This window comes from Melanostigma gelatinosum (assembly GCF_949748355.1).
Source record: "Melanostigma gelatinosum genome assembly, chromosome: 13".
NCBI classification, from domain to species: domain Eukaryota; kingdom Metazoa; phylum Chordata; class Actinopteri; order Perciformes; family Zoarcidae; genus Melanostigma; species Melanostigma gelatinosum.
This window is the reverse complement of record NC_136646.1, coordinates 6,016,470-6,027,468: the sequence shown is the minus strand read 5'-3', so window position 1 is coordinate 6,027,468 and position 10,999 is coordinate 6,016,470. Positions and strand designations below refer to the sequence as shown.

Sequence of the window (10,999 nt, the reverse complement as noted above, 5' to 3'; positions counted from 1 at the left end):
CTCTCTTTCTTTCTTTTTCTTCTCTTTTCTTCTCTACTCTTCTGTCTTTTCTTTCTCTCTCTTTCTTTCTCTCTCTCTTCTTTTCTCTTCCTTTCTCTCTCTTTCTTCTTTCCTCTCTTGTCCTCTCTCTCTCTCTGCGATTCGTTGTTGCTTGCTGCGTTCAGTGGCTGCGTGGCTGCGTTCCGTGGCTGCGTAGCGCTTAGAGAGGGGGACAGAGGAAAGAACACCTGGCAACCCGGTGCCAGGAATCTGCGTAGTGGGAAGAGCACGCGTAGTAGGAAAAGCGGGATAAGGGGGGGGCAGGGGAGAGGGAACCTGGCAACCCGGTGCCTGGGTACGGGCAGAAGAAAGGTGGTGTAAGAGAACAGTGAAGGGACAGCTTAGAGGGGGGGACAGCTTAGAAAGGGGGATGGAGGAAAGAAGACCTGGCAACCCGGTGCCAGGAATCTGCGTAGTGGGAAGAGCACGCGTAGTACGAAAAGCGGGATGGGGGGGGGGGGGGGGCAGGGGAGAGGGAACCTGGCAACCCGGTGCCTGGGTACGGGCAGAAGAAAGGTGGTGTAAGAGAACAGTGAAGGGACGGCTTAGAGGGGGGGGGACAGCTTAGAAAGGGGGATGGAGGAAAGAAGACCTGGCAACCCGGTGGCAAGGTACGGGCAGAAGAAAGGTGGTTGTGACCGGTGCTCGTCTTTCATTCAAGCCAAGTTTGAAGTGTGACGGACTTCCGGAGACATTTGAGCTGTGATTGTACCGAAGGCTTTTCTTTCATCTTGAAACTGTAAACTGTTGTGTTTGGTTTTAGCAGAATGACAAATATTGTTGTAAAACCACAGACACACAATACAAAATCATCAGATTTCCTGAAAATCGCTGTCTCCTCCACTTACGTACTGTAGATCTTTAATGAATACATCTTCAACACATGATAAATAAAAGTAACGATAATTTTTCCCTCTGTATTATGTACGTTGTACATGTATTTGTGTTGCTAGCCGGCTAACGTTAACCCTGCGGTCTTGTTGCTCTCAGTTGCCGGTTGGTCCCAGTGCTAAAAGACGAATAAAATAGAATTTAACCAAGTTTCACGGATGTTATAGATCCTGATATCCTGTTAAAAACTGATCATCCAGACTTCTATGCGTACAGATTATAAAGCTCTCTAAGGCAGACTTGAGATTTTGGGCTGTACAAAATAAATAGAATTGAAATCTAATTGAACATCCAACGCCTGCATGTTGACCAGCGTACAATTAAACGCACATCAAGTGACTGGAATTAGCTCAGGTGACACCTAGCAGACAGGTAGCGTCTGTGCAGCACCCACCTGTAACTCTAAGCGGCCACGCCCTTACTCATGTAAAGCCACAATGCAATTCAAATGAGTGAGTAATATAAACAGAGACCAAAAACGTTGTTTGTTCTCGGTGTAAACATGTTTATTTCTGCTGTGAAGTTGGGCGTGTTAGCATCCGTGTGTATGGGGATTGACTCGCTTCTGGAGCCGTCCTCAAGCGCCCATTTTATGAATTTCTGCTTTTAGCACTTTGCTTTGGCTCAATTATTTCGGCCTCGGAAGTTGCTGCTTGGAATGTATCCAACAGTGACAGCTCTGAGAGGACTACGCCTCATAGAACCTTGGGTCGCAATACAGCTAATGTTCAGACACACACACACACACACTGCGTGATAACTGAAGCAAGCACACCTGGCATGGTGGCCAAAGTCCCTGCATTAACCCTTGTGCTATTGTAAGCTATGCCAGGTCGTCTACACAAATAAATACACACGCACACATTATTGCACATCTTCTTATATAACTCTCTACTCTGTCCAGACCTTGGAATCCGCCCACTCCACTGAGCTCCAGTTCAACGAGTCGACAATTCTGTCTGATATCAGGCAAATACAACTCAGTGGCTGATTGGACAGCCTGCACAGTTCAAAGGCCTGTGTGTGACACACACACACACACACACACACACACACACACACACACACACACACACACACACACACACACACACACACACACACACACACACACACACACACACACACACACACACACACACACACACACACACACACACACACAATTCCTTCTTCATGAAGTATTATGAACAGTTCAAATATACAATAGAATATATACACTTCACATGTCAAGGCCACACGTATCTGCAAACACTATCAGTGATAGAAGTGATTATCAATATACAGCTATTTTCATACAGAGTCAAATACACTCGTTGCAGTCTGGACCCGTTACAGGTCTTCAACGACTCACTGATTGAGAGGCGTTCCACACGTTGATCAAAGCCCATTCATGGGTAACCATGACTGTCTGCAGGAGACACCTTTACATAACTCTTTGGCATTGTTACAGTACCTGCTGAACATTAACAGATGATCCTTAATCAGTGTCTGTCTGCAAACCTGTCAAATACCAACACTTGGTATGTGGCCCGACTCCTCGAACTATGGTACCCCTCAAGGTACCCCTCAAGCATCCCTTTGTTACACCTGTCATGAAAAGCTTGTGAGTTCCTGTTTGTTACATGCAGTGTCTTTTCAAAATGAACTTCCAAGGTGGGTTTACTTAGTTTCTAGGTTTACTTAGTTTCTAGGTTTACTTGGTTTCTCGGTTTACTTGGTTTCTCGGTTCACTTGGTTTCTCGGTTCACTTGGTTTCTCGGTTTACTTAGTTTCTCGGTTTACTTAGTTTCTAGGTTTACTTAGTTTCTAGGTTTACTTAGTTTTTAGGTTTACTTAGTTTTTCGGTTTACTTAGTTTCTAGGTTCACCTAGTTTCTCGGTTTACTTAGTTTCTAGGTTTACTTAGTTTTTCGGTTTACTTAGTTTCTAGGTTTACTTAGTTTCTAGGTTTACTTAGTTTCTAGGTTTACTTAGTTTTTCGGTTTACTTAGTTTTTCGGTTTACTTAGTTTCTAGGTTTACTTAGTTTCTAGGTTCACTTCGTTTCTAGGTTCACTTCGTTTCTCGGTTCACTTCGTTTCTCGGTTCACTTCGTTTCTCGGTTCACTTCGTTTCTCGGTTCACTTCGTTTCTCGGTTCACTTAGTTTCTAGGTTCACTTAGTTTCTAGGTTCACTTAGTTTCTAGGTTCACTTAGTTTCTAGGTTCACTTAGTTTTTCGGTTTACTTAGTTTTTCGGTTTACTTACTTTTCGGTTTACTTACTTTTTCGGTTTACTTAGTTTCTAGGTTTACTTGCGCTACACAAGTACTTGGTTTGGCTTCAGGAACGATTGTGGTTTGGGTTAAAATAAGTATGTTGACTACTTTACTTTTGTTACATAACAGGCATTAAGAACAGTGACGTAAAAAAGTACAGTAAAATAAGTCAACGGTTTCATGCGGGACACCACCAGCGGTCTCCTGGGTGAAAGTCCTGCCCGATGCAGACTTCCTGCTCTTTATCCTGTCAGTTGCTCCGACAGTCTAATTATGATTAGTTGGGTCTCATACAGTCGCTAAAGGGTGCGTCGGTATCAGACGCTGAGGGTCACCGACCAAGCTTTTGATATTTGACGAGTTGGGAGTGAGAACGATTGAAACATCAGGCACCTTAAAGAAAGACGAAATGTTCCGTTTCTTGAGGGAAAAAGAACAGAATGCACTTGTCTGTCAATGTGCACGTTCTGTCTCTGAGGAAAACATTCCGCTGGCACCGTCACACCTAAAGACCCGATTGGCTGAGAAGCACCCGAGAAATAACTCCATGAAAAGGAATCAGCAAAACAGGTCACTAATGTTTGGGTGAAGTGTTTCCACTAATCCCAATGTTGGTCGGATCATGTCCACAATAAGATATTTTCTTCAAATTGTTCAGCCCTACCATGAGCTCAATTCACCTCTCCATCTCGCTGTGTCTTTCTGGATCTCCCCCACTGAGTCTTTGACTGTCCGCTATCTTAAACGTCAACCCCATTGTTCTCTCACTCTATCCAAACCACACACAGAAAACAAGAGAGAGGTCCGATCCAGGAGGTTGCCAGACGATCAGGACGCAGATGCTCCGTCTTGGTTTTTTATTTCCTCTGCCACTTTTGGTCACCTCAGCTCCCGTCCACCGCCGGGGTAATAGTTCTGGTTCCGTCTCTTGACGGACATTTATTCATGGTCAGCTTGTGAGGGTTTGTGGCAGAAGTCGTGTCACAGGTCATGACTGAATCACTTGGAAGCGCGGTACACGGCAAGGTCCAGTGGCTCCTTGGAGGGAACGCACCAATCGTCCGCCTCCAAACTCAGCTTGTAGTGACGCAAAGCGGTCTTGTTGAAAACTGGCAGCCTCTCCACCGAGTCTGTAGACAACGCCTAGAGACGGACACAGAGGGCAGGCGATCGATTCAGGGATGCTACAGCAGTAACCCTGTTAGCTTCATTCGATAGTTAACTATTTGACACAGACTTTGATTTTTAGTTCAAAATGTATCTTGAAACAAGTCCTGAAACTAAACCCAGCCAGTTTTTCCAGTAAAGACTTCATGTACATGATGAAATATAATGACAATGATATTTAGAGAATCGAGCCCTGACCGAGCGATATGTTGGTGCATGAATGTGTGTGTAAACAGTGTGTTACCTTCAGGTGTATGACCGCGTCGGTGCCGTGACCCTCCATGGAGTAGAGCTTCAAGTCTCCCTGGAAGTAGCGAGTGTAGAGGCGAGAGATGGGCAGACCATAGCCGAACCCCGCCTGCACACACACACACACACACACACACGTTAGCTCTCCTCACGTATTAATGCTGCGGTTGATGGTGTGTGTTTGTGTGCGAGCTGCTCACCAGTGGGGCTCTGTGCTTGTCTCCTATGGAGGGTCGGGGAGCTGTGGAGTACATGTAGCTGAACAGACGCTCTGTTTTCCTGAAGGGAACGCCGCCTCCTCTGTCACTCATCTGGAGGACGGAGATCACACGTTATAGGGATGCTTTGGGTATATTTCAGTGTTTAAGTTTGGTTTGTATCAGGTACTTATCCATAGTCAGTGTACTATCTATGGGGTTAAGAAGTATTAATGAAACCAGCTTTGTTTCTATTCTTGGTTTAACTATTTGGGGCATTCAAGTAACACCTTTCTTGTTCATTCAACCTGTGACGTTCCAGAAAGCTTGGTCAATGTTGCATTGACGTGTGCTGATGCATTCTGGGGTTTTATGAATGGTATCTGCTTGCCTTGCTCTCAGTGGGGTTAAGTCCATGCAGTGCAACAGAAGTACAGCACAAAACTGGGATACGAGGACATGAAGATACATCACCAACAGATCGCGGATGTCAAGTAAAGACGATTCAAGAGTTATATCTGTATCCATAGTCACTCACCTTGATTGACAGGTCCTCTCCCCCCAGAGCGACCATGACTTTGATGGGGGGGAGGGTCCTGCTGGCCTCGTGGTTCTCAATGGTTGCTCTCATGGCATTCTACAGAGGAGACACGGAGGCTTATCAGCTGTTGGGACCAACACCTCACGCATTCAGCAAATATAAGACATCAAAGGAAGTTCAGTGCATTCTAAAACCCGGACTGAACCAATTGCTGAAGTCGGTTGGAATATATATTTATTTTGGATAGCGTACAGTTGGTGGTTTGTGTTAAGTTAACGTGAGCAGTCATTCGGTTGGTGCCTAGCAACCACAAGAAACGGGACGAATCAAACACTCCGACCGCTCATCTTCTACAAAAAAACACTTCAACAAAAAATCAATGTTAACCTGCAGAACGCTGTCTGATCAGGGCCTTAGAGGACACGTTATTCATAAGCTGCATTGTGGGAAATGTAGGATCCAGTGGATTTAGAGCTTGACCCATGCTATGGATTAAAGGTCACCGTGTATCTCCTTCTGCTGCTGCAGCTCTGAACATAAACTGTCGCTCCCAAGGCATCCAACTTTATGGAACTGCAATACTAGTTATACTCCTCACTACTGCGCAGCGTATAACACATCTCATGCAGTATGATGCGTTACCTTGAAGAGTTCAAAGAGCATGTGGTACAGGTGAGACGGGACGTATGAGATGTGGATGGGCTCTCTGCTGTTGTTGGCTAGGGGAGCAAAACAACAGTCAACGCCTAAACGCACACAAACACACATATTAGCAACGGATAAAACCTCTGAGTGAGTCCTACCATTCATCTGCCTCAGCTCCAGCTCTGGTGCTCCCAGGTAATACTGCTGACACAGCAGCGTAGCACTCTCATAGGCATCTAGAGTGACAGGAAGAAGAAGAAAACTCCATTCTTTGCACTCGCATAGACACGATAAAACCGACAGAATGATACACAGATGTAATAAATAACAAGCTTATCATCGGGACACACACCCTGGCTGATAAGTGTGATGATCACAACCAGCTGCTGACTCCTTCAGCTTTAACATTGAGACTGACCAGCTGACCAGCTCTGACCCAATCATCAACCGGCTTTATTTAATGATGTGGTTTTTATTTCCAGTTGTAAAATTAATAGAACACAAAAACACTGTTGTTGGGCCCCTTAGAGTAGGCTTAAGACAGTTAAGGCCGGCTCAGGTTTATAGTTACACTTCAACATTCTCACCATCACTTACAGAGCACTTCACGGTCAGGCTCCGGCTTATGTAGCTGATCTACTTCACCACTATTCACCCGCCCGCACTCTCAGGTCAAACGCTCTAGGTCTTCTGTCCCACGCACACGATTTAAGAGCCGTGGTGACCGAGCCTTTGAGGCAGTGGCCCCGAGGCTCTGGAATGCTCTGCCTGCAACTCTGCGCCTCGCAGATACTGTGAATACTTTTAAGAACCAGCTCAAAACCCACCTGTTTAGGCTGGCGTTTGTGTAAAAGTAAACCCATGTCCTAGACCTGCTCTTAAAATATGTTTTACATTTTTATTTTATTATTATTTTTTTAATTTAATTTTTTATTTTTCTCTGTGTATGTAATTTATTGACCCTAGGGTCACATTGTGTTTTTTATGCTTTTAAATCTCTGCTCTGTTCAGCACTTTGTGATGTTATGTCTGTGAAATGCGCTCTATAAATAAAATTCATTCTAATGTGGTTAATGTGTTAAAGTAGTTGACTACATACAGACGTGAATACAACTGTTGGCTACTTCACTATATATGGGACTAAATCAAAGCGCATGTAAAACATTCCTGTGATGTTCTGGACCGTCTCTCTCTCTCTCTCTCTCTCTCTCTCTCTCTCTCTCTCTCTCTCTCTCTCTCTCTCTCTCTCTCTCTCTCTCTCGCTCTCTCTCTCGCTCTCTCTCTCTCTCTCTCTCTCTCTCTCTCTCTCTCTCTCTCTCACCTCGCACAACTTCTGGCACGTCACATATGGAGTCGATACAGCCGATGGTGTTGGGGTGGGCGGGGTTTGTGTTGCCATTGAAGACAAGAGCTGCAAGAGAGTTAGTTATAAGTGTGTTAAAACAGGTTGACACAATCTGAACTGAACAGAACCTGGCAGCAACTCCAGTGTCCAAAGCAGCTGTGTGTGTGTGAGAGTGTGTGTGTGTGTGTGAGTGTGAGAGAGAGAGAGTGTGTGTGTGAGTGTGAGAGAGAGAGAGAGTGTGTGTGGCTGTGTGTGTGTGTGTGGCCGTGTGTGTGTGTGTGTGTGTGTGTGTGGCTGTGTGTGTGTATGGCTGTGTGTGTGTGTGTGGCTGTGTGTGTGTATGGCTGTGTGTGTGTGTGGCTGTGTGTGTGTGTGTGGCCGTGTGTGTGTGTGGCTGTGTGTGTGTATGGCTGTGTGTGTGTGTGTGTCTGTGTGTGTGTGTGTGTGGCTGTGTGTGTGTGTGTGGCTGTGTGTGTGTGTGTGTGTGTGTATGGCTGTGTGTGTGTGTGGCTGTGTGTGTGTGTGTGTGGCTGTGTGTGGCTGCTCACTGTGCTGGTTGATGAGCATGCGGATGGACATGCGGCTGGTGTAGAAGCGGTCCAGGAAGTACTGGATGTTGTGGTCGGTAACAGCGTCCTGCTGGCCCACAGCGTCTTTGAACTCGATGATCCCCTGAGCCATGGTGGGGACCACCTCGTTGTGCCGGTTCCTGATGGACTCCAAGACCTCCACAAACCTGGGATCGGTGGGCGACGGAAAGAAGAGGAGAGGAAAGAGGAAGAGGACAGGACAGAGGGAGAGGAAGAAGGCAGATTTTAGGCTCGAGGAAAACGTTGAGAGTGAAAGGTTACCCTGTCCAGATCCGTCCCCGGTCTGCTCTTGTTTTTCACATCAGTGTGCTGCGCTCACATTTCAAGGACTCTGTGGTCATCGGGGCTCTTGTCCAGAAACTCCAGGATCTCCATCAGGCTCTGGATGTACCTGAGAGAACACAAACACCAGGAGAGAGTCACTGGCTATCCACTCTGGGCGAGCAGGACAGAAAAACAGAGAGAGAGGGAGAGAGAGAAGGAGGGGGAGGAGACAGAGAGGATGTGAACACATCATCCATCTCTGACCCTGACGCACAAGCGTATATGTGTCAAAGAAAATAACTCGCACGTGACTATGACCTGAAGCAACCCCCCTCCCACACCCCCACATACAGCAGACCGTGAGCAGCTGGTTAGAAGAGTCTTTGAGGTTTCAGTCTAAAACTAGTCCCAAAATGTTTTCCCTTCAAAATAAGAGTACAAAGTAAATCACAGAGTCTGGTGAGAACTCATTTCCTGTGAGCGATTCCCAGAAAGTTCCCAGAGACTCCCAGCATGCTGTCAAGGTTGTGGAAAACATGAGAGCTGGCAAAAACAACTGTTATTTAATCTGCTATATAAAGACATGGACATAACATCATACAGCTTAACATTGCAAAATCGTGTCAGTTTTAAAGACCAGAAAATACATTTCCTCCCAAGAATGGGACCTTTACAGGCCAACAATGAGCTCAAAGGTCAGAGGTCACACATCCATGACAAAAGATGGAACAAGTCTTGAATTCGCCTCAAAGGTTCCAGAAGGAAAGTAACCAGAGTGTTTTCAGTCTTCAGGTCTAATGTCGCCGTGCCAAGTGACTCATTTCACGAACGAGAATACAATCTTTCGACACCTTTCCTCGTTACTGCTTTCTTATGGATGACGCTGAAAGTACGACTCTGTTTATGACTCGAAAGTGAGGCTGCTGAAGGGAACGTACTGTTCCTCTCAGCTGCAATAACAAGCAGGCAGGACGAGCAACAGAAGAAGAGGAAGAAGGAGAAAGACGGGGTTAGAGGGGGAACTGGGACAAAGGTCACTCCTCTCACTTCTCTGTAATGCGCTGTAATGTATATGTGTGCAGTGTTGGCCTGCTGTTCATTGGATTAGGATGAACTACGTCACTGCTCTTAAGTGAAGACCTCCTGCAGAAAACACGTGAGGAAAGTGTTTCACAAGTCTGAGGGGTCAGAGGGGTCAGAGGGCCTGAAGTGAAAACAGGAAAATGATTCAAAGGTGGAATATCACACGTACTTTTGTTACTTATACATTAATTATAATAAGTTCCTTTTTACTTGAGTAAGATGATCTCTGACTTTTGTGTACTCATTAAATATTGATGTATTTATTTGCACTATGGTTTTGTTTACAACTTACATTTGACCTTATATATACACACATATATATACATATATACATATACATATACATATATACATACATACATACATACATACATATACATATACATATAGACATTTAGTTTTTTATATTGTTTATTATTTTATTATATTGTAGTCATATATCTTCATATAATATCATGTCAACAGCTATTTTTTTCTGAACTACTTGTGCTCAGTCCTGTCCATCCTTTACCTTCATTGTCCAGCTTCGTCGTCTTAAACAAGTGAGTGAGTCGTGTTTTCTCTGAATCAAAGCATGCAGCTGTCAGTGATATCCATGTCTGTGCCTCACCAGCTGTGGAGCAGCCGGACCGAGGGCGTGGCCAGCAGCCGGTCCGGCAGCACGCTGATCTCCTTCATGATGTTGGACAAACGGACAGGAAGCTCCTGCCGCAGGAAGACGAACGATGTGCGTTCACAGGCGTTGGTCGAACCTGGAGCACGGAACAGAACCAGAACCAGAATCAGAGGATTACTGATCCTCTGTGTCCCAGCCTCACAGTAAACATCTCAAGAGAGCCGCTCATGTAATCATTAATACAACCAGATACAGAACTGTTGTCCATGAGCCACTCCTTCCAAGTGGAAGGTGTCTTATGGATTTAGCTGTTTAGTAAACTACTAATTATTCAGCAGAGGACGGCTGAAATAAAATTGTAATTATAGAATATAACAAAAAATGAAAGCCCTGCTCTACCTTCATTCAGTCTGAAGAAAAAGCAATTCTTATCATTTTGTATTTTGGTACAGAAGTCATTGTCATCATCACCACTCTGAACTGCTTGAACCTGAACAGCAGCAGCAGCAGCAATGTTCCACCGTCCTCACAGTTCACAAATCATCACGCGCGTGCACAAAAAATATGAATAAAAAATAAACAAGCGAACGTGCTCAGTCCATTGGCACAGATGTGAGAGACAAAGCCCATCTGTCTCTTTCACAAACACAACCGAGAACATCTCTGCAGGTAAACACAGATGAGGCCGCTCACCGAAATCCAAGAACTGCTTCATGGACAGAGGAGACGGGGAGAACTTGGAGAAATGGTCGATGTGTTTGGGCACGTTGGCCTGCGCCGCCGTCTTCATCAGAGACCGGACGAGCCGTATTTGACCCGTCATCCTCAAAACGACCAAAAAAACATACAGGATAAGAAAACGAGGTATAAAACCCTGGAGTGACAGCTGAAGGGCGAAGAGTCTGCGAGATGCTGGCGTTTACAGTCTGCAGTCCAAACGCGTGGAACCGTAGTGCTTATACATGGACTCAGCCAATGGGAGAGCGCGCGGGGGTGCGGCGGGAAGCGAATTGGATCCCAGGAGGAATCCCACCTACTTGTGCTCTGACGGTAGTAAAGAAGCGCAAGCGGGCGCGCGCGTGCGGGTGACCGGGTCATGTCGCGCTCTACCTAA

The 10,999-nt window shown here is 45.6% G+C and overlaps 1 protein-coding gene across 1 annotated transcript; it reads right to left on the bottom strand.

Moving 5' to 3' along the window:
* Positions 1 to 1,432: 1,432 nt before the first annotated feature.
* Positions 1,433 to 10,785, bottom strand: LOC306786378 (pyruvate dehydrogenase (acetyl-transferring) kinase isozyme 2, mitochondrial-like). Its single transcript, XM_079281130.1, has 11 exons — positions 10,579 to 10,785; positions 9,880 to 10,021; positions 8,242 to 8,313; positions 7,881 to 8,068; positions 7,309 to 7,398; positions 6,146 to 6,223; positions 5,985 to 6,061; positions 5,340 to 5,438; positions 4,805 to 4,915; positions 4,600 to 4,713; positions 1,433 to 4,331 (listed from the first exon to the last, which is right to left on the bottom strand). The coding sequence occupies exons 1-11, from the start codon at positions 10,706 to 10,708 to the stop codon at positions 4,188 to 4,190; spliced, it is 1,245 nt and encodes a 414-aa protein (XP_079137256.1). The 5' UTR covers positions 10,709 to 10,785; the 3' UTR covers positions 1,433 to 4,187.
* Between the last annotated feature and the right edge of the window lie 214 nt (positions 10,786 to 10,999).